A 20,558-nucleotide genomic window follows, 5' to 3' on the forward strand; every position below is an offset into this window, starting at 1 on the left:
AAAATGTATAGCCTGGCCCCGTCCTCCTACGTACTTCCGCTCAATTTTTATTTTCCTTCAGTACACCGTCTGGATTTGCGGTATATTCTTGGGTTTTCTCCGGCCAAATCTTTACCCGTCCAATCAGTGAACAGAGGGAGTGGCTGAGAACGATGACGTTGAGGACGTGCGCTAGTTTGAGTTGTAGTTCCGTAATGGCGGCGGAGAAAGATGCGAGCGAAGCCATTCGGTCCGTTGTGGCAACACTGCCGAATATCCAGAAGTTGAAGCCCGAGCAAGAACGATCTTTGCTGAGTTTTGTTGGTGGCCATGATGTTGTGGTCCTCCTCCCCACGGGGTTCGGGAAAAGTGGAATCCAAACTAATACTGATGAAAAGATCTATTCCAACGCTCCGGGACCCTTCCCCAAGCATTGAAACAGTGAGTAGAAAAAAACTTTTAATAACGTACTGTAGATAACTAGCTGAGTTGACAATTTGGCTTTTGCTAACGGTTAGCTGGCTGTGGCGGCGCTAGCTAACGTAAAGCCGCCTACACACGATCCGCGGTAAAAAACGCTCTGCGCTGGCTGTGCCGTTGTTTTCCTACAGCTACAACCCTTTCCTCCTCTGGCAGAAGCACGAAATAGATGTTTGAACCACCACCAGCTGACACGGGCTTCAGACAAAATGAAGGACAAGGTAACTTCCAAAAGTTGCAATCAGCGAGCAACGACTGAGTGAGAGTTAAGTGTGTCCTCAAAGCGTCTGTCGACAAAAGGGCTTCCATTGGAGGAAATTGAGAAGGGGAGACCTAATTTTCCACAAGGGCTTATAAGAGAAAATGGTTAGCTGAGTCCTGCTTTGAGATGCTGATCACAAGAGCTTGGGGTGAGACAGGCTAAAAGCTGTGACTTAATTCTTCTCTCAGTCAGCGTGTGCAAGCCTTTATCACCCGGACAGAGTCGGCTGGTGGCTTTCTACATATCAACACTATAGCTGTGTCCAGCAAATTAAATCATCTCACTTGTCTAATTACTGACCACAAGAGCAAGTGAGATATTAGACAGTCGTGAAATAAGAGGGGGTTTATGTCCTGTGATGGGCAGCCTTTGAATAATAGTGTCAATAGCTGCCACTTTTTTTCGCCCCACCGCTCTACACACAAGACACTGCAGTTTACATTCAAGTGGCAGTGAGCCCGCTAACTGCAGCAATTTATCTTTTCTCTTCAGAGCCGTGCTTTAAGGTCAGCCAGGTAAGACAGTGAATCTTGATCATGTGTAAAAGATAGCTGCGCTCAGCTCTGAAAGAAAAAAATCCATCATAAAAAAGGGATCATTGATCAAATGATGCTATGTAATCGATATTTGTAAAAAATGATTAAGACTCACAGAGTTAGAAAGCAGATTAGAAAGATTATTGAGAGACGAGCCCTGGAGCTGAAAAATAAACTGGTAAGACTGGATTTTTGTATGCCCTTACACCTGAATAAACTTAATTTCATGGTAGAGCTAGAGGAGAAAATATGCTTGTGTCTGCTGGAGAAAATCTTGTGTGCGGTCACTGTGTCCACAAAGTGCCCTGATAACGGAGCAGATATTGGTTTTGTTTCACGGCCCCATCATTAACAGTCTTAGCTCGACACTTTCTGAGAAAGACAATGTTTAAAGTTGTCGAATGTCCACAGGATTTACATAATACTAATATAGTTTTATGCTGACTTTTTCCTTTCATGAGAGAGATTAGAAAGCCTGTTGAGTTGAAAACCAAGAGCTCCACTATGTCTAATTGTCTCAATTAAAAGAAGCCTATTTTGGGCCAATTTTAAATCTGCACAACACTTCCTTTTATTAATCACCATGTCATTTTACAGCACAGACAAAGACACCAGAGCACCTTTTAATGGGATAGCAGCAGACCAGAATCTGCCCACGCGATCTGAATGTGAACCTGCTCTTTCAGAGGACAAATTCATTAATGGTGTTGGGAAGTTTGGTTTTAAAATGTGAAAATAGAGGAAGGAAATATGCTATCTCAACAAAATCATCTCTTTATTTTTAGTCACTTTTGGGTCACAGTGCCTTATATTTCTAAAACAACAAGAAAGATAATTAGTCCCAGTTTAAAGGTTGTAATTTGGTGGCATCATTACTGGTTTTGTGCACCCATCACGGGCTGTGAATTCAAAATGATGAACCACAATTATGTCGTCTTCTATAACGCCATAATGACAGATACTTTTCCTCTTGAAATGGGTTTTATAACCAAGTGATATAACCAATTATGTGACAAACTCTTTTAGAAATATGTGAGACATAATTGCGCATTTGGAGTAAATGAAATGGAACACAGTTTTGGTAATTTATTAGATTATTTCAATCCTGTTCCATTTCATCATCTCTGCCTCTCCAGCTTGTTTTCATGATGGTGCTCTCATCAACAGAAGATGAGGGGAGGAGGCATTGCAGACGAGCACAGAAACATGATAAGAGAAGAGAAATGGAGGTAAAGAAAAGCCTGGAGAATGACTGAAGACACTCACACAGCCGTAGCCCTTCAAAACAAACCTTTAGAAAATCTGTGAAGAGAAACTGTGCTTTTCTGCTGTTTAAAATTCAAGGCAAAACACCTCCACAGCTTCATTTTCAGCGTCCGTTTCAACATCAAAACAGGCTGATTAGTGGTGGTCAAAGTTTGACAGTTTGATGAGACTCATTAGAGTCTGACATGCAGACTTTGAGAGTGCCTATTAAGGCAGAGCTCTGTGCTGTGTGCAAAAGCCTCTATCGCCTTCTGTGTGCCTTGCAACAGAAAGTATGCAGGTAAAGATAAAGTACAACGCACGGACTCAGGGACGCGTCCTTTTCTCTCCTCCCGAGGAGCCTGAGCATTGCACCTCACGAACAGTAATTATGAGCGGTGTGCAGCTGTAAAGCACTGCGAGCAGTGCAGCGCCTGGTATGACTAATGTGTTTACAAGCTCCCAGAAATTTTCCAACACCGCTATTTCTCTGCAAAGATTACACAGTACGCAGACGGTTTAAACCCTGCGCAGGTGTGGATTTAAAAATAGAGTGTAATTTGGCGTCCTGCTTTCTGTACTTATTGCAATAAACACTGTCTCCCTCGTGGCTCAGTCTATATCAGGGGGCTGTGTTTCTTTGTCTACATAATATAGTTTATTTTAAGATTATTGTTTGGACATTTTAGGCAGCAAAGGGCCGCAGGTCGGAGTTGAACCCGCGTCTGCAGCGTCGAGGAGTAAGCCTCTATATAGGGGCGCGAGAGCTACCCAGGTGCCCAATATAATATAGTTTTAGACTCAAAACTGAGACAGATAAATGGCCTCAACTAAACTAGGGCTGCAGCTAACGATTATTTTCATTGACGACTAATCTGTGGATTAGTCTCTCGATTAATCGATTAGTTGTTTGGTCTATAAATGACCATTTTAAATGGCAGAAAATGGTGAAAAATGTAGATTTTTCGCTTGAAAGATATACCTCACTTTGCCTCATGCAAGACTCAATTTTGAACTTTCTGTGTAACTCTTTTTATTGGAAATTTGTGAGGCCAGGTAGTCATGCTATACCTGCCTCTACCTGCCTGTTCCTGCGTGTACAGCAGTATCTGATCGACTGTGCACCACAGAGCTGTATTTGTCTCACCAGTCATGTTCAGCCAGTTGTGAGCAAAAAGGAGGCTGAACTGTAAACTCCACTAGGCCAGTTTTCTTATGTTGTATTTTTTCTCCCATAAAAAATGCACATTAGCTGAGTGTCAGTGTTTTTACCCTCCACTACATCTCTGGATTGCGTCGGAGACTCTAGGTGGGAGCTGCAGGCAAACCCCAGCATGCTGCGAGCCTGAACCCTTCACCTATAATCATCTCTCTCTCTTTCTTTCTCTTTCTGTCGCCATCCCTCACTCGCCCTTTTCCTCCCTTCAATCTTTCTGCCTTTTCTCCGTGTCTCCATCTTGTCCACAAAAGGTGAGATTTGTACCCTTCATTATTGACAGCAGCTAAAAATAACCCCGCCCTTCTCAGTTTTATCTCCTCTCCATCTCATCCAATATGGATTTCACATGCTGGCTGCTGCCCCACTCACATTCAGCCTGGTGTAAACACAGCGAGCACACCGCCTCATTTTAAAGGAGCATTGATTCCACCACTATTGCTCTATGAATATATTACCTTATGCATGAGCGCTCGGCAATATGCTTATAGCGGACGTGCCTTTGTGTCCTTTCACGCACTGTGAAGCTGGAGTCAAACTCTCTAGATTCATTTGCAGCTAACAACGGTGTTCATTTTTTCTATTGTGGATGAATTCATGCTCGCACTGGAGGAAGCGCAAAGCAGTGTGTGTGCTGTGGGTGAAGCACGGGCTGTACCATGCAGTTTCTCCCACTCTGCTGAATAAAAGGTTATGAATAAGCCCCATACTACAGCAATAGTTTTTCTAGCAGCGTAAAAAAACAACACAATCATGCCCAAACTTATCTGCTTCAGAGTTACTCCGATGAACAATGCTTGTACTCCAAGCAAACAGGGTGAGCTTTTATTGATTTGTTAATCAATTTTTTTTATTTTTTTTTTACACTTTCTCTTGCATTTACTAGAGAATTGCACAGTTTACTGGCTTCGGTAATTAATCTTTTTTTTTTTTTTATCTATGGATAAATCAGGCAAAAACAAAAGCCTCCTTATCGAAGCAAATGCCTGCAAAACAGAGGAGTCTTACCTGGGGCTGATGAGACGAGAACGACAGGTGGAGCGTTCAGGCCTACAGGGTCCACTTGTAATGTGCTGAACTTGTGCTCTGCAATTTCATCTCCTCCATGCTCTGGTGTGGAAAAAAAGAAACAATAATTCACTGCTTTATTGTCATAGTTAATAACTCATCGAGAGAGAGAGAGAGAGAGAGAGAGAGAGAGAGAGAGAGAGAGAGAGAGAGACACACACCAAGGGAACCCCCACAAGAGAATGACACACGCACACACACACACACACACACACTCCCCTCCCTCCCCACACTCTATAGGAATCCTCCAATCTCAGCAGTTAATGTGTTGTTTTTCTCTTCTTTTGTGCTCTTCTGTCCCTTTTTTCTCTCCCCTCCTCTCTTACCCGGTTGTCCAGGCGACAGAGTCAGTGAGAGACATTTCTTCCCAGAAGCTCCTCTCTCTCTCTCTCTCTCTCTCTCTCTCTCTCTCTCTCTCTCTCTCTCTCTCCCATGGCTTTGTTCAGCTCTCTCTGCTGACTGGCTCACCGTTGGAAGCGCGGCGAGGAGGGGAACGCAGCCGGGAAAACCTCCTGTAGATCCCTGGAAGACGGCAGGAGAGCCTGGATGGGTTTATAAATTAATCAAAACATGCCTTGGGCTAGTTCCACCTTCATCCAGCTGCTTTTTATGTGATCAGGATGATGCAGTTGCCACGATACTGCGGCCGAGCCCCCTCCCATGCTGTCAGAGATGGTACGGTCTAGTCTAGGCTCAGTTGGTGGGGAGGTGGGGTGTGTTATAAGAGGGTGATCACTATAACTGGCTACAGTGGGAGACAAAGTGCAGGCAATTTAAAATAATCACCTGTATTAAAGTGCTCATATTATGCTTTTTGGCTTTTTCCCTTTCCTTTATTGTGTTATATATCTTTTTTGTGCACGTTATAGGTTTACAAAGTGAAAAAGCCCAAAGTCCACCCCAAAGGGACTTACCATCTCCAACAGAAAACACTGTTCACAAACTGCTCCAAACAGCTCTATTGTAGTCCAGCCTTTACTTCAGAGACAAACGTGGTCACTTTGGAACACACGTTATAATGCTCGCCTAGCTGCTAGCATGACACGCCCTCATACTCTGCTTCTGACTGGCTAGTAGTCCTTACCTAGGTACTGTCAGGGCACGCCCTCATACTCTGCTTCTGACTGGCTAGTAGTCCTTACCTAGCTACTGCTCATGTGCGACTCCCAACAAAGATGGAACAGAAGTGAGAGGTCTCACTCTGTAGCTAAAACAGAGAGCTCAACACACAGGGTGAAAAGAGGAGCTGCAGCAATGTGCAGTACAACAAAAATATGGTGGTTTTTGAAAATTAAACCATGTAAACCTATTCTGATATAACCTCTAAATACAATTATGATTATAATGATAATGATAAATATAAATTATGAGAAATGAATTATGATTTAACTTCTGTTTGCCTTGCTGTGCAAGAAATGCTTTCTCCTGGACCGTAGTGGCCTCGCTCACTAGTAGAGCTGCAGAGATTCATCGATTTGTTGTCAACTATTAATTAAATCGACAGCTATTTTGATATTCGGTATGAGTCCTTTTTTATGAAAAAGTGACAGTAATCTGAATATCTGAGTTGTGGACAAAACAAGACATTTCAGGACGCCATCTTGGGCTTTTTGGGAAGAACTGATCGACAATTTTCAGCATTTTCTGACATTTCAGAGACCAAACAACCAATCCATTCATCGAGAAAATAATTGATTGACAGCCTACTCACTAGCTTTCTCCACTCTTACTGACAATCAACTCCTCCACCACCTCACTTCTCAACCTCTGCTCGGGTTTAACTTAGATTGCATTGACATTGAAAGTCAAATACTCCATCGTCTGAATGGGAACGGATAACTCTGAAATGAGGTTTCCCCCGATGTGTAGCTCTGTCCAGATGGAGTGTGTGAGTCAAACACAAAAACAGGTTTTAGAGTCCGCTGCTCTGTGTGTGTGTGTGTGTGTGTGTGTGTGTGTGTGTGTGTGTGTGTGTGTGTGTGTGTGTGTGTGTGGGGCACCCATCAGGACACTTATCTTCCTCCTGTTGGTGCTGTGACAGACCCATCTGACCGAACAGACTTTTTCACCTGAGATCAACTAAGTGAAGCAGAGTCTAATCACATCTCACTGTGGAAGACAAACAGATCGTATGAAAACGGATCAATTGTTATAATTGCATGCCGTCAATAACAGCCAAACAGACTCTGTACAGTGTCCTTTGTTAGGGTTTAATGAGTCCCTCCAATTTGTACAGACGTCACTCAGTAAACACGTTTCACAAATATTGGCAGGCAAGAACTCGTAGGCAGTTGACACATGATAGTAGTATACATTTAAATAATACAAAATATACATCAATCAGCCTTTCGTTCACTCACACATGCATACTGAGCACACACATGCAGACGGACAGGATGTTCGCTCGCTGATCACGCAGAAAAATGAAGCCGGAAGAGTTACGGTTTGATGGTCCCCGTTAAGGCAGGTCTTCCTGAGAAAAAGCCTCATTTTTAGGAGAACTATTTTTTTTGTTTTTCTATGAGAGGAGATTCACATTAATAGCTATAGCACCTCGGGGAGAAATCTGCCTGAACAACGACCTAAGTTGGGAACAGATGAAAAAAAGATGAATCATTTTTACACGCCTAGTAATATTACACAATTAAATTACAATTGGCACAGACGCGAATGGCTCTGCATGCAGGAGGTATCTGCATACTGAGTCTCTTTTACTTTGGGGCAGTGTCCTTACTACTGGACAGGGACAATAATGGAGAACTATCTCATCTTTTATTAACAGCGGAAACCAGCGAACAAATGGCTCGAGGAAATAAAGAGAAGCTACAGAACATTACCGCCCTACCATCTGGTTCGTAAATCTAACAAATGATGGAGTACCATACACATATTACATCATCTCCGGACTATTCTTATGCATTTTATTCATTTCTGTTTTCTAAACACTATAGTGTGTGTATATATATATATATATATATATATATAATATAAATAAACAACATATTATAGCTGTCCAGCTCTATGTGCGCGTCTCCTACAGAGGTAAATGTAAATGTATGTTGAGTATGTTTGGTTTCCTCGTTTATGACTACACACAAAACTAGAAAGTCAGTGCAACAGTTAACGGTAAAGGGCTGATATGTAAATCTGGCTCTGAAAAAAAACAAAGCTGATATAGATAAGCACGACAGAGCTGGAAAAACTACCCGCATTCATCTTGTAATTTCTGCAAATGATGGTCTGTCTTCAGTCCTGCATTTCAGTCAACACTGATTGAGTTGGATTTCCACTTCATTTCCATCTCTGAAGAGTGCTCCAACAAAGGGATTAAAGTTGGATCACATCTAATCTAACATATTTCATTATTATTTCAGCAACTGCTAAAGGGACTCAGAGGAAGCCCAGGTTTGTTTTTTTTGGAAAGTGTAGAATTGTACAGTGTGAACACGTTTTGATCCCCGGAAGAAAAAAAAACACCCCAGAGAACATCTTAAATACTCCACATATAATTTACATCTCACATTTACAGCAAATAGAATAATAACACCAATAATAATTTGTTCGCAGCTGTCTCTTTCACATTTCAACTTTGCAGAAACACTTTCGGCCTGAGAGTTTAATTAATATGCTTTGCTACACAACATTCACAGTGAAAAGTAACAGGACAGCTGATCTAAATGCGCTATGGTCATTGGTCCATGAGAAAACAGTGGTGCTGCCACACATAGACAAACATGCTCACTCTCACACAGACGCACTCTGTGCTGTAAACTCACATACACTCTCATACTCTTAAGCAGTCCTATGACAAAGGGAATCGTTCGTTTCCTCTGGCTACCACAGATGCGTCTCCCTCATCTCAGAGATGATGTTGTTGGCTTTTTTGAGCGCCTGTAAAAGAAAAAGAAATGAAAAGGAGGGCAGTTATGTCACTGGTTTTTAAAATGGTAAATAAAAACAAAAAAAGAGAAACGACTTGCTAGAGTTCATGCTCAGAACTAGGGCTGCACGATATGAGTATCCCCGGTATTGGAGGGAATGATCATTTTTGTATCATTTTTATTGAAAAATACTGACATTTTAAAAGTTTAAATGATTATACAGGGTCTACAGTCAAATTTAAGACTTTTTAAGACCTTTATGAATGAAATTTAAGACCTATATCACGACATTAAAGTACAACGAAACGCAGTCACAAAAGCACTTGCAAAGTAAATAAAATTATTAAAATTCAATCAAAAGCGACAGATTAATACTGATCTGTACTTATACAGCGAATTATACTTAGACAAAAACACACACCAAAAAAACATTTCAATAAGCATTAGAGGTAGCGTTACATGGACGTAGGAACATTTAAGACCTGTTTAAAATTATTTAAGACCTAGAACACAATATGTAAGACTTTTTAAGACCCCCGCGGAAACCCTGTTAGATTTTTGCCAGGATCTGTACCAAACAAAGACCGGTTACACTTTATGTGAAGGTATCTACATAAGAGTGACATGACACTGTCATGAACGTGTCATAAACATTATAAACAAGTCATAAATGTTTATGACATAACGCTTCTTTTAGTAAGTGTCAGTCGGTTTTTGTCCTGACAAGTTAGGGTTAGGTTTGGGTTAAAACGCAATGTCCAGGATGGGCGATGCGAGGGGCACGGGCACAAGGGGACCATTTAAGGGTTCATGTCTCATGACAGTGTCATGTGTTCATGACAGTGTCATGTCACTCTTATGTAGATACCTTCAAGTGTTACCCAAAGGTCTTTCCTTTAGTCTCTAGGGTAGGATTTGCAGGCCAGGAAGTCTCTGCAGCAGCAACACAATACTTCATTCAGGTTTGGATATTGCACTAGTCCATATTGCGATTTCGAGAAAACTGTGATTCCTTGTGCAGCCCTACTCAGAATCTTTTCAGAGAACAAAAGCTTCAGCTGATTTTTATTTATTTTTTTACCTCAAGCATTTGAGCCACCTCGGTCCGCTGCTGTGCCGTGTCCTGGGACTCAATGAGCAGCTCCTGCAGCAGTCCCTGTTTATAAAGCTGACCCACCAGCTCACTCTGCAGATGCTCTTTCACAAAGTTCACCAGGAAGTGCATCACTGTCTTGGGCACACTGCGGACACACAGCACCCGAGACAAGATCAGAACATCAGCATCACTGACAACAGCTGAGCTCTACTGGGGAATAAAGAAGGGGAAATTAGGGTTGGGGGGGAAAAATACAGCAGATACAGCATAGTATCGCAATATTTTCCGTGGCAATACGGTATCGATACAAGGGCACCAAGTATCGATCTTTTATTATACAACGTTCACATAAGAATTTAACTTTTTGGTACTACAATAACAATTATGAAAATTAAGTGAGACGAATAAACAGAGACATTTATCTTTTTAGATAAAACAGATGTCGCCAAAGTTTTCCTTTGGAAACATAATTTGAAGTTGAAAAAAGGTAATGAATTGCAATATATCGCAGAATGAAGCAATATGTTTAAAATCACAATGATAAAAAGTATCATAAAATAAAAGTAGCAAATCATCGTGATAATATCGTATCGTGGAGCCTGGCGATTCCCACTAGAGCTGAAGATCTTTGCCGGGTTCGGTCTTTTTACACGGGCTCGGGCCGGGCTCGGGCTTGCGCGGTAAGGTGATGCGTTTCGATTAGCGCGAAAATGGTGGTGAAACGGAGGCTGGCCTCTGGAGGACTTATTTTATTTCTTTGTTCCAACTTCCAAGTGGCCTATAGCCTCCGTTAGTCATGAATAAATGATGTTAAAAAAATTTATAAATGACTCATTCTTGGCAAAAGAGCTGTGTGCGTGCGCACATTTGAATAATGTCGGGCTGTAAACGGGTTCGGGCTTTTAAAAAGCTGTCAATCAAAATGTACTTGTCGGGCTCGGTCCTTGTCGGGCCTGACTTTTAAGGCCCGATTACAGCTCTAATTCCCACGGCCAGGAGAAATGGGGAGAGGATGCGCGCCCCCAGGCGCACCATCCACCAGCCAAACTCTGGTAAAATATGCAAGTGGCTGGTAGATCTGCTTCACTCAGCAGCCAAAAAAAACAAACAACGGTAATTTATTGAGTGGCTGGTAAAATGTGAACATTCACTTGCCATTCACTTGGCTGGTGGACAAAAAAGTTAATTTTGAACCCTGACCCCAGGTGCTCTGGACTTGTTTAACTCGAACCTGTCCTGGATGCTTTTGCGGACAATGAGGAAGTAGCACTTGATGAGGCGCTGGATGATCTCGCAGTCCCTCTGCTCCTTTGCACTCAGCTTGCGGGATACGGGCATTGCCTGGCAGAAAGAGAGAAAGTAAAATGTTGACAGCGTGCAATGTATTCACCAGGAAGGGTTCTGTCCGGCTGCCAATCCACCACTCACTGAGTCGAGGAGGTTAATGGCCTGGCTTTTGCTGGGACTGCCAAAGCCTGCAGGCGGAATCCTCTCTTCTGTAACCTTCTCGTTCTTCCAGCGCTTCCCTCCATCAAGAGCCTCCGCCTGACAGGAAGAAGTGACACAGGGAGTCAGAGGGTCAAAGCAAGTCGGGAATTCCACTGCAAACTGTAAAAGGGACCCTCTAACGTGTGGATGTGACACATGATGGTTAAGGCTTTACAGAACACGATTTCTGCCGTTTACCCAAGCGGAATAAATGATGAATGAGAGAACCTGCTGTAAGGGACAAATAACTACCTGCTGACTGTTGACAGACGCAGAGACCTGCGCTGCATCCGTGAAGTCTGGGTGTTTTGTGTTGATGTAGGCGAGCTCGATTGCTACTAAATTGTGTACCTAAAAGGAAAAAAAGCAGACTAAATCTCAGGCAGTCAGTGATTAATACAATTAGTATGAAAGATTATTTGAGCCAAACTGTGGATTACCATTTCATTAGTAACCGGCAAGCGCTTCCTCAGTAATCCAGTCACCACTTCCACAATGGAATCGTGCAGTTTGGGGAAACGTATAAGCTCCTTGCAGAGACAAAGACATACTTTATTAACACAGTTTGTTTTCCCCCTTGGTGTGGTTTGTTTGGGGAGGTGTGATGGAGCAATCGCACTCTGATGCGCACCAAAAAGCAGATCAAACAAGCGTACCGAGACCTCCTTGATGAGGTGGTCTCGGTACGCTTTCTGTCGAACTCTGGAGCGGTTCATTTGTGGCGAGAGCGTGATCCAACCTCCAACCGCACCAACTGTGTACTCTGCAGTCTGAGCTAAACGGCTCCTGTGTTTCTCTCACAGAAATAGACTGCGGTCACTCGCATCTCCGTGGTCAAACCAACCACGCCTAACGTTGGAGACAGACACGGGACAGATTCGGACCAGAGCGAAAGAACTACAGGTGTGAAAACGCCCACGGTCAACTAAGTTAACAAAGTCAATCAAGTGTAAAAATGCATCAACATCTTTTTGGCGAACCTGTGTGCTGTAGGAGGAGCAGTGCTGGATGATCCTCTGCAGCTCTTCGTGAACCAGCTCTACACAGCGCATACTTGGCTCCTCCAGCCGCTTAATTTGCCGCTTCACCAACAACTCAAAGGACACCTCGGGAACAAAAAGTGCTGGCCGCGGACCCTGCAAGGCAAAAATCACACACACACACACACACACACACACACACACGCCAAACTCTGGTGAAATATGCAAGTGGCAGGAAGATTTGTTTCACTCAACAGCTGAAAAAACAATGGTAATCTATTGAGTGGCTGGTCAAATTTTAACATTCACTAGACACACACACACACACACACACACACACACACACACACACGTGCAGCATTAAGCAAATCAAGCCTTTCAATCATCAGTATATCAGAAATGAGTCAGGAGAGGCTCACCGTTGCATTGCGGATGGCTGTGAGGATATCAAGCTCCGTCAGTCCTCCCAGAGGGTCGATGGACTGCAAAGTGCGCCCAAAGGTCTCATGGAATATGTAACAGATCCGAGCACCCCCACAGCTGTAGAAAAGACGGGTTCAGCTGTGACACCGATGCGTTTTCTCAGCGCTGTGTGTGTCAGCAAAGTCTAATCGCGCCAACATGAATTGCAGTCAACCTAAAAGAGGTCAATATTTGCTCCCGACATGTTAACACAAATTAATCGTCTCGTGGCGAGAGAGCTGTGAAGATGAGGGTGCCAACAGAAGAGGCTGATACCACTTCAATTTACAATTACACCACCCCAAGGACTTTACCCTCATGACATACATTGCGAGCCAATGTAAGCGAAATGCTGAGTCGTGCAACAAAAGCACAAAGTTAGAACCTGAGAAAATTAGAGACAATTCACTAAAAATATGAAACAAAGGCTGCTATCATCAGAAAAAAAATAGGGCTGTCAAAATGAATGCAGGAATAACAAGTTAACGCAAATTCCTTTTAAAGTGCCCATATTATGAAAAACAAATCACTTTTTCTGGGATTTGGGTTGTTCTTTTGTGTCTCTGGTGCTTCCACACGCATACCAACTTTGAAAAAAAACCATCCATGCTGTTCTGAGTGAGATACGGTTTCTGAATGTGTCCTGCCTTCAGTCTCCGAGTGAGCTGTTCAAAATCTGCACAGCTTTCTACGTCATCGGCCGAAACATTTGGTGTGTGCTAACCACTTTAGCTAATACCACATCAGCTAGCCATTTCTCCAACTTCGGTCAGTACAAGGCAGGATTAGCCGGGAGACTTCTTCTAAACGAGGGCGCACTTCCAACTTTGCGTGGAAACCTGCAGAACAGGGACATGGAAGTAGTTCTATAGTGTTGTAGCAGCAGTGTTTTGCCATTGAGAACGAGGTGGCTAACCGCTAGCAGCGATAGCTTCTAGCTAGTAGTCCTTACCTAGCTACTGCGCATGTGCGACTCCCAACAAAGATGGGACAGAAGTGTGATGCCTCACTCTGCAGCTAAAACAGAGAGCTCAACACACAGGGTGAAAAGAGGAGCTGCAGCAATGTGCAGTACAACAAATATATGTTTTTTGAAAATTAAACCATGTAAACCTATTCTGATATAACCTCTAAATACAATTATGAACCTGAAAATGAGTATAATATGAGCGCTTTAATGCCACCAACGCTTTTGATATGCGATTAACACACGCACGTTCGGTAAATTAGGCCTCAGGCCACTCCGTAGTTTGGGAAATCAGGAAGCGGTGCCGCAGTAACGTTGCGGATGTCTAGCAGAAACAAAGCTCCTTGAGCAGAAATGGATAGAGAAAAGGGTCTTTTGAATGTTCCGTTTCAAAGCCCTTCCAGATGGTTCTCTCAACAAGACTAAAGTTATTTGCATGTTCTGCCGATGTGAATTGAGTTACCGCCGGAGTACGTCGAGTCTCAAATACCACTTGAGGTACCAAGTACCACTTTTTTTAAATCCCTTTTAAAGTACATTTAGAACAGATGAAAAATGTGTGATTAATCACAAGTTATTTATGGACAATAATGCAATTAATTGCAATTAAATAAATTGATTGACAGCCCTAGACAAAAAGAAAAACATTTGCTATTCAACAAAGATCCTGCTACTGTAGAGAGATCAGACTCACAGCTCTGAGGTCTGGATGTATCTGGCTGTTCCCTCGATGGTGTTGCAGTAATCGCTGGCGAATTTGGTGACTATCTGCAGCAGGGTGGCACTGTGGTCCTCGACTGGCTGGCCGTAGCTGTTGAGCCGCGCCTGGTACTGGGCACTCAGCACGGTTACTCGAGTTTTGAGCTCTGGCAGGCAGTCCCGGATGTGGTGCATGAGCAGTCGGCTGAGAGTTTTGGCCAGATAGCGTGAGCCGGCGCGGGAGGCCAGCGAGGGGTAATGGCGCTGCAGGAAGGCGTGCTCATCCCTCACTGTGTCCTCCAGGCTCTTCTGGGTATTGATATCATGCTGGCTCCTAGGAGGATCACGGATTAGGGAGAGAGAAAGAGGGTAATCAGATCATCAGGGTAATAAGGACATGAGCAACTTACCACTTTGCTGTTTTGAGAAGCTAGAAAACATGACATAGTAGGGTTGTCACGCTTTTCCCAATTCTTCAATTTTAAGGTCAAGATTCGATTCAATGGGCGCCCGGATAGCTCAGTTGGTGGAGCGGGCGCCCATATATGGAGGTTTACTCCTCGACGCAGCGGGCCTGTGTTCGACTCTGACCTGCGGCCCTTTGCTGCATGTCATTCCCCCCCTCTCTCTCCCCTTTCATGTCTTCAGCTGTCCTGTCAATAAAGGCCTAAAAATGCCCCAAAAATAATCTTAAAAAAAGATTTGATTCAATGTTCGATTTAAATGTGTTTTTTTAAATCGAACATTGTTGCCGACCTGGTTGAAAAGTGGCTCCTATCAACAATAGGAGCCACTAGATGGCAGAAGGGTACTTTGCAACAACAGTTTGAGTTTCTCAAAATTAACAAAGTGCAATCGAACGCACCATTAGTTTAACAAGACACGCATGAACGCACCATGAAGTCTAGTCAGAGCCCGCGTGCTTTACCTTCATTCTATTTCCGTAACTCACTCACGGAGAAGGATAAATGTTGCCACATGGTGACTTCAGGGAAGCAGCAGGAGGAGTTTCAAGTTCTGTTGTTTCTCCGTTATCTGCGACTCCGGCGGTTGCCATGGTGTCCGGAAAAGAGCAGCTGCAGGCTACCGCTAAGCTAACGTTACCCTGTGTCTTTAGCTGCAAGCTACCAGACGGTAAGCCAAGCTGTGTGGTTTTTTTTCTTTGGACGTGCACAATTAGGCGGGATGGGGGGGAGAGAAAAATTTTTTTTGGGAATTGCCGATCCTGCTTTTAAATTCGAGAGTCAAACTCAAAATCCAAATCGTGACACCCCTATTACATAGCTAAACTAAAAGAAAACAATTAATTTTTGCAAACCTGTTAACCACCCCGATAATCCCAAGTCTGACTGGAATGACTCGACCCAGAAGGACCTCCAGAGCATCAGTCCCTGCATCCATCAAGTCCAGCTTACTGACCACCAGCAGTGTTCGACGACCTGACACACACACACACACACACACACACACACACACACACACATACACTATTATATTTCTGAGGACAATTAACAGTTCTCCCAATTTAGTTTTTCATCATTTATATTGAAGAAAGCGTACAGTAGGATCATCATAGACGAAAACAAGGAAACAGGTCTCTGATGGGACAGGATTTAGGCCAGCAGTGGAACATTTGGGCCCAGATACAGATATCCTAACTAGCACACTTACTATCAGTGTACAACACACACTTTAAGGCCATACTGCCAACCTCCCAGATAGTTACTTCAGATTCTCATCATCCATCACTCTATTCAGAGTGCAGCATGACAGCAACATTCATTTGTGGTTAACTGTCAGAAGGTTTTTAACAGTAAAGACTGGCAGGTATAATGCATTATTTGTGCACATGTGATCATTAAAAATGCAGTTCTACTTAAGGCGTCTTATGTAATAAGCACCGATGGAGAAGAAAGAAAATGAAAAAGAAATCTGAGGAGAAGAGGCGCGTGTATACAAAATGTCCTACCATCTGGATCGACCTCGCGAGCCAATTTCAGAGCATCAGAGGTGGCCAAGTCAGAATTGGCAGGGGACACTGTGAGGATGAGGGAGTTTGGATTGGAGATGAAGGACAGGATCATCTCTTGTACTTGTGCCTCAATGTCTTCTGGCTGGTCGCCAACAGGAACCTGAGGCGACAACAAGGAGCAGCCAGCGTTACAGTGAGCACAGCGCAGATGTGCTGTGCTCACTGTAACTGGGAATCTGTCATGGTTGCAGATATGATGTTGATGTCATGATATAGTGCGATTATGTTTACACACATGAAACTAGCGATGTCCAAAAATGATTTGCCTCGAAGCTTCGTTTAATTAATGTTACCAAAGTTGTATCGCTCACGGTGTTTCCACACGGAGGATTATAACTGTCACACACCGGGCTGACGCTGCTGGCGACACATGCCATGAAGACTGATTACAAAATGAAGAGAGAGCGTAAGGGGCTAAGAGAAGAGACAGGCTGGAGAAAACGACAGAAAGTGTCCAAAGTTTGGAATCAGTTCAAACGTAATTAGAACGAAAACTCTGTACAGTGTGTCTACTGCAAAATCAAACTAGCTAACCACAATAACATCACAACGTCAGTGCTTCAGTACCTCAACAGAAAACATCTAACTTAATCATCGATTCCACGAAGCGGACACGACAAAAGTAAATCACAGAGTCATATGGACGATGAAACTACACCAAACACAACGACTACCAAAAACAAAGACAAGAAAATACGTAGTGGTGACCACGGTCTGATCTAAAGAGCCGGAAAAACAGCTGATTGTTGCGCACCATTTTCTCTCACTCTCTCTCTCTTCACGGAGAAACAGCTGATCAACGATCTACTAGCATAAGTGTAACAGAGCTGTGTAGCGATGTAATCAAATATATAAATGAAAATAGGGTGAGTATAACTAATATTTACATATAGGTCTATATACAGATCAGTCTCAGGTTGAAACTTGTAGTTCTGAAAGTTAAGTTGCACAACTTCAGGTCATGTTTATATATGTTTAATGTAGGCCTTAGTTTTGAGGTTGTTATTGCATTTCAGAAAAGGTTTTCTTTAAAAACAATGTAATAGGGCACTTAATGTTTCGTTTTTTGAGAGATGATATTGTAAGCAATGTAGGCAATACAAATGTAGCTTTTTCCAAAAATGAAACCAAACTATTGTATATTATTGCTCTTCAATAAAACAAAAGTAGTTCTTATCCGATTAATTGATGGAATAATCGGTGGAATACTCGATTACTAAAATAATCGATGGCTGCAGCCCTAGTATCGGTATCGAACATTTTTGAACGATACCCAGGCCTAGTCTTCAGCGTAATCCATTTAACTAAGATCTAACTTAGTGCAGCTAGCATTTTTGTAAAACTCACATTTAAAATCAACTTCTACTTAGAACGGTGTAGAATTTACTGACGTAAATGATCGAGTAAGGTGATCGGGGTGACTGCCAATCCTCGATCAGTTAAAAAAAAATGGCCATATTGGCTCCAATCCGATCGGGACATTCCTACATGAAAATGAACATCCTTGTCAAGTGGCTGAGTTTACCTTAGTGATTCCAGGTAAATCAACCAGGGTAAGATTAAGGACTTTGGGGGAGAAAATCTTCAAATATATGGGCTCTGGAGTGATTCCCTGGAGGGTATGAAAAAAGAAGGAGAGAAACACATGAATGTATAATAAAAAGCTAAATTTAAGGCATAACTGACTTAACACCGATGCCTTCTTTTCACCTTGTTGTCACCTGAACCGCGTTCAGTCTCGGCTTCAATTTCCCGACGGATTTCCTGAAAATCTGCGAAGATCTGTCAGAAAATGTGTGAGAATGATGGATCAGCTAAGCCCAGCACATAACACAGGATCAAAAGGCAGCGGGCACATCACATTTGAATCGTGCAGATAAATGTACCTGGTTCTTGCAGTGCAGGAATGTACCCCATTCTTCAGCTTTGACACCTGAACAAACATATAAGAGTGAGTGCAAATAGTTTTACAGAGACGTCTGCAAATAAATGTACGGTTTGGAGAAGAATGACTAAAAGAAATTACAAATGGACTTGACATACTTGACAAATGTAGATCAGAACGAACAAAAGGTTGGAGAGAGTTCACAAAAGAAATGACGAGGCTAAACAAAGACCATGCAGAACAATTATACAGAGACCTGGGTAGCTGCTTTGGGCATTTTGCTTTACCCCATGTCCTGAAAGAGTAGCAAAGGAGAAGAGGAAGAAAGACTACATGTTAGCAAAGAGAGGCTCTAGAAGGAGAAGCATGCAGTTCAAACAGTTAGTAAAAGCGCCAGGTCTAAGTGCTAATCACAAATGAACTATTCTAGCAGACTCCATGCCTAGACAGAAATAACAAACCTGCTGTCCTACTGTGATATGCTGATACAAATAATTATACATAACTTAACCCAAACTTGATTGTGTGTTTTCAAGCATAATCAAAACAACTCGCCTCGTATTATTAATATGAATAGACGGATTAGAGCTGCAAAGATGAATCGATTAATCGATTAGTTGTCAACTATTAAATTAATCGCTAACTATTTTGCTAGGCGATTAATCAATTTGAGTATTTTTTTTTTTTTTTAAATCTGTTTCCAGCTTTGTTAAATGTGAATATTGTTCTAGTTTCTTCTCTCCTCTGTGACAGTAAACTGAATATCTTTGAGTTGTGGACAAAACAAGACATTTGTGGTCGTCATCTCGGGCTTTGGAAAACAAAGCTTTTGGAAAGTGATTGACATTTTATAGACCAAACAACTTATCGATTAATCGAGAAATAATCGACAATAAAAAGAATCATTAGTTGCGGCCCTAAAATGGATAAATGTCGAGGTACCATTCTCGCTCTTCAGTCTGTCCTGCAGAGGGGCAACATTAACAAGTTGCAACACGAGGGGTCGTCTCGTGACTATCCCTGATCCCCGAGGCAGAAAGTCCCGTCCAACCAGGCTCTCCAACACAGAGCTCTTTCCACTGCTCTGTAATAGCACATAATGAGAGCAATTCAGTCATTTTTCTATCACTTTGCGAATCGGGCAAAAGTATATCGTCCCAGCCCTAGTGATTAGGCTTTTCATTGTTGTTGTTTTCCCGACTGACCTGAGATCCGACCACGACTATCTGAGGGAGCTGTATGACCTCTGCACCCACTGTGAGAAACACCTCCTGCAGCCGGTTGATGGTGGGAATCAGAGTCTCCATCCTTCCAATACACTAGGCACACTTACTAAATTGGTGGAAGAGAACATACATACATGCATGGACAGGAAGAAAGTACAGCAAATAAACTCAAGTGAGGTTAAAATCATACTGAAACTAGAATAACTCGAGTTAGGAAAATGCTATTGCCAAAAGCCCAAATGAGAATGAATTTGGCTGCATTCTTCTCTGAGCAAGAAAAACTAACAATGTGTTGCGAATGGATTTGATAAATATGAAAGATATATGATCTAACGTTACCGTTAACGGTTATTCCCCTAGAAAGTCAGTATGGATTTGCCGAGGGGGAACGTGGTCCTGATGAGAGGGGTGTAACGCCCAAGTATCAGTTAGCTAGAAGACCGAATCCTCCCAGTTTAACGTTACTCACTAAAAGTAACGTTAGGATTTCAAACTAAAAACTGGCTACTATTAATCCTCACGGCGCTGACCTAACGTCTAGCTAAGTTACATGGCAACAAATAAAGCAGCATAGGCCGGAAGGCTAGGTTTTATCAGTTAACGTTAGCTGGTTAAAGCTAACGTTAACTGGTAATGTTAAAGGGTTGAAATGAAAGAGAAGTGCTAGCTAGCTTTGTGCTAACACTAGCTTAGCCGGTGGAACAACCGACCATTATGACCTTATCGATGTTAAATAATATCCCACCCTTATCCAACGCGTATGTCCTTCATTATACGTAGAAAAAAGGCAAGTCAAAAACATTGCATTTTATCCGAATTTGTATCCAGCATTAGCAGCAACAGAAATAACCGCCAGTTGATGGTAGTAGCATTACTCTTCCTCAATCTGATCATAGAATGACTGATGAGCGTTAACGTGACCTGATTGGTTGAGACGTATGGCCGTTTGGTCCCGCCTTTTAAAGTCCCACTACCCAACATCCCTTCTCAACCACTTCTTTTTATGCTATAAACTACTTCAAAAACCCTTGCCAGTAAACTTTAACTATCGTATTT

At 42.6% G+C, this 20,558-nt stretch overlaps 2 protein-coding genes across 6 annotated transcripts in view; both read right to left on the bottom strand.

Moving 5' to 3' along the window:
* Positions 1 to 5,924, bottom strand: part of disp3 (dispatched RND transporter family member 3) — a 28,078-nt gene extending 22,154 nt beyond the window's left edge. Inside the window, exons 1-2 of the mRNA XM_078251608.1 lie at positions 5,113 to 5,924; positions 4,727 to 4,828 (exon numbers count right to left, since the gene is read on the bottom strand). The gene's annotated coding sequence lies outside the window, so the exon portion shown is untranslated. The remainder of the gene's footprint in view (positions 1 to 4,726; positions 4,829 to 5,112) is intronic.
* A 2,352-nt stretch (positions 5,925 to 8,276) lies between these two features.
* On the bottom strand, positions 8,277 to 20,411 carry LOC144518724 (dynamin-1-like protein). Of its 5 annotated transcripts, none has more exons than XM_078251611.1 (18): positions 20,248 to 20,411; positions 19,482 to 19,608; positions 19,219 to 19,360; positions 18,533 to 18,571; positions 18,278 to 18,324; positions 18,102 to 18,173; positions 17,917 to 18,003; positions 16,329 to 16,491; positions 15,678 to 15,798; positions 14,355 to 14,693; positions 12,651 to 12,771; positions 12,232 to 12,387; positions 11,692 to 11,781; positions 11,504 to 11,602; positions 11,192 to 11,308; positions 10,995 to 11,104; positions 9,749 to 9,908; positions 8,277 to 8,677 (listed from the first exon to the last, which is right to left on the bottom strand). In XM_078251611.1, the coding sequence occupies exons 2-18, from the start codon at positions 19,581 to 19,583 to the stop codon at positions 8,621 to 8,623; spliced, it is 2,022 nt and encodes a 673-aa protein (XP_078107737.1). In that variant the 5' UTR covers positions 19,584 to 19,608; positions 20,248 to 20,411; the 3' UTR covers positions 8,277 to 8,620. The 5 variants fall into 5 exon arrangements, with proteins under 5 accessions (XP_078107737.1, XP_078107736.1, XP_078107738.1 ...); XM_078251610.1 differs by having other exon boundaries at positions 19,842 to 20,411; XM_078251612.1 differs by lacking the exon at positions 18,533 to 18,571 and having other exon boundaries at positions 19,842 to 20,410.
* Positions 20,412 to 20,558: the final 147 nt, after the last annotated feature.

Source organism: Sander vitreus, chromosome 5 (assembly GCF_031162955.1).
Source record: "Sander vitreus isolate 19-12246 chromosome 5, sanVit1, whole genome shotgun sequence".
NCBI classification, from domain to species: Eukaryota; Metazoa; Chordata; class Actinopteri; order Perciformes; family Percidae; genus Sander; species Sander vitreus.

Excerpts from the sequence above, each read along its gene's own strand:
- LOC144518724 (XM_078251611.1), bottom strand. The coding sequence starts at position 19,583 with ATGGAGACTCTGATTCCCACCATCAACCGGCTGCAGGAGGTGTTTCTC. Across the intron at positions 14,694-15,677 it reads ATTATCGGGGTGGTTAACAG|GAGCCAGCATGATATCAATA; the intron begins GTTTGCAAAAAT and ends TGATCCTCCTAG. Across the intron at positions 11,603-11,691 it reads TGCCGGTTACTAATGAAATG|GTACACAATTTAGTAGCAAT; the intron begins GTAATCCACAGT and ends TTTTCCTTTTAG.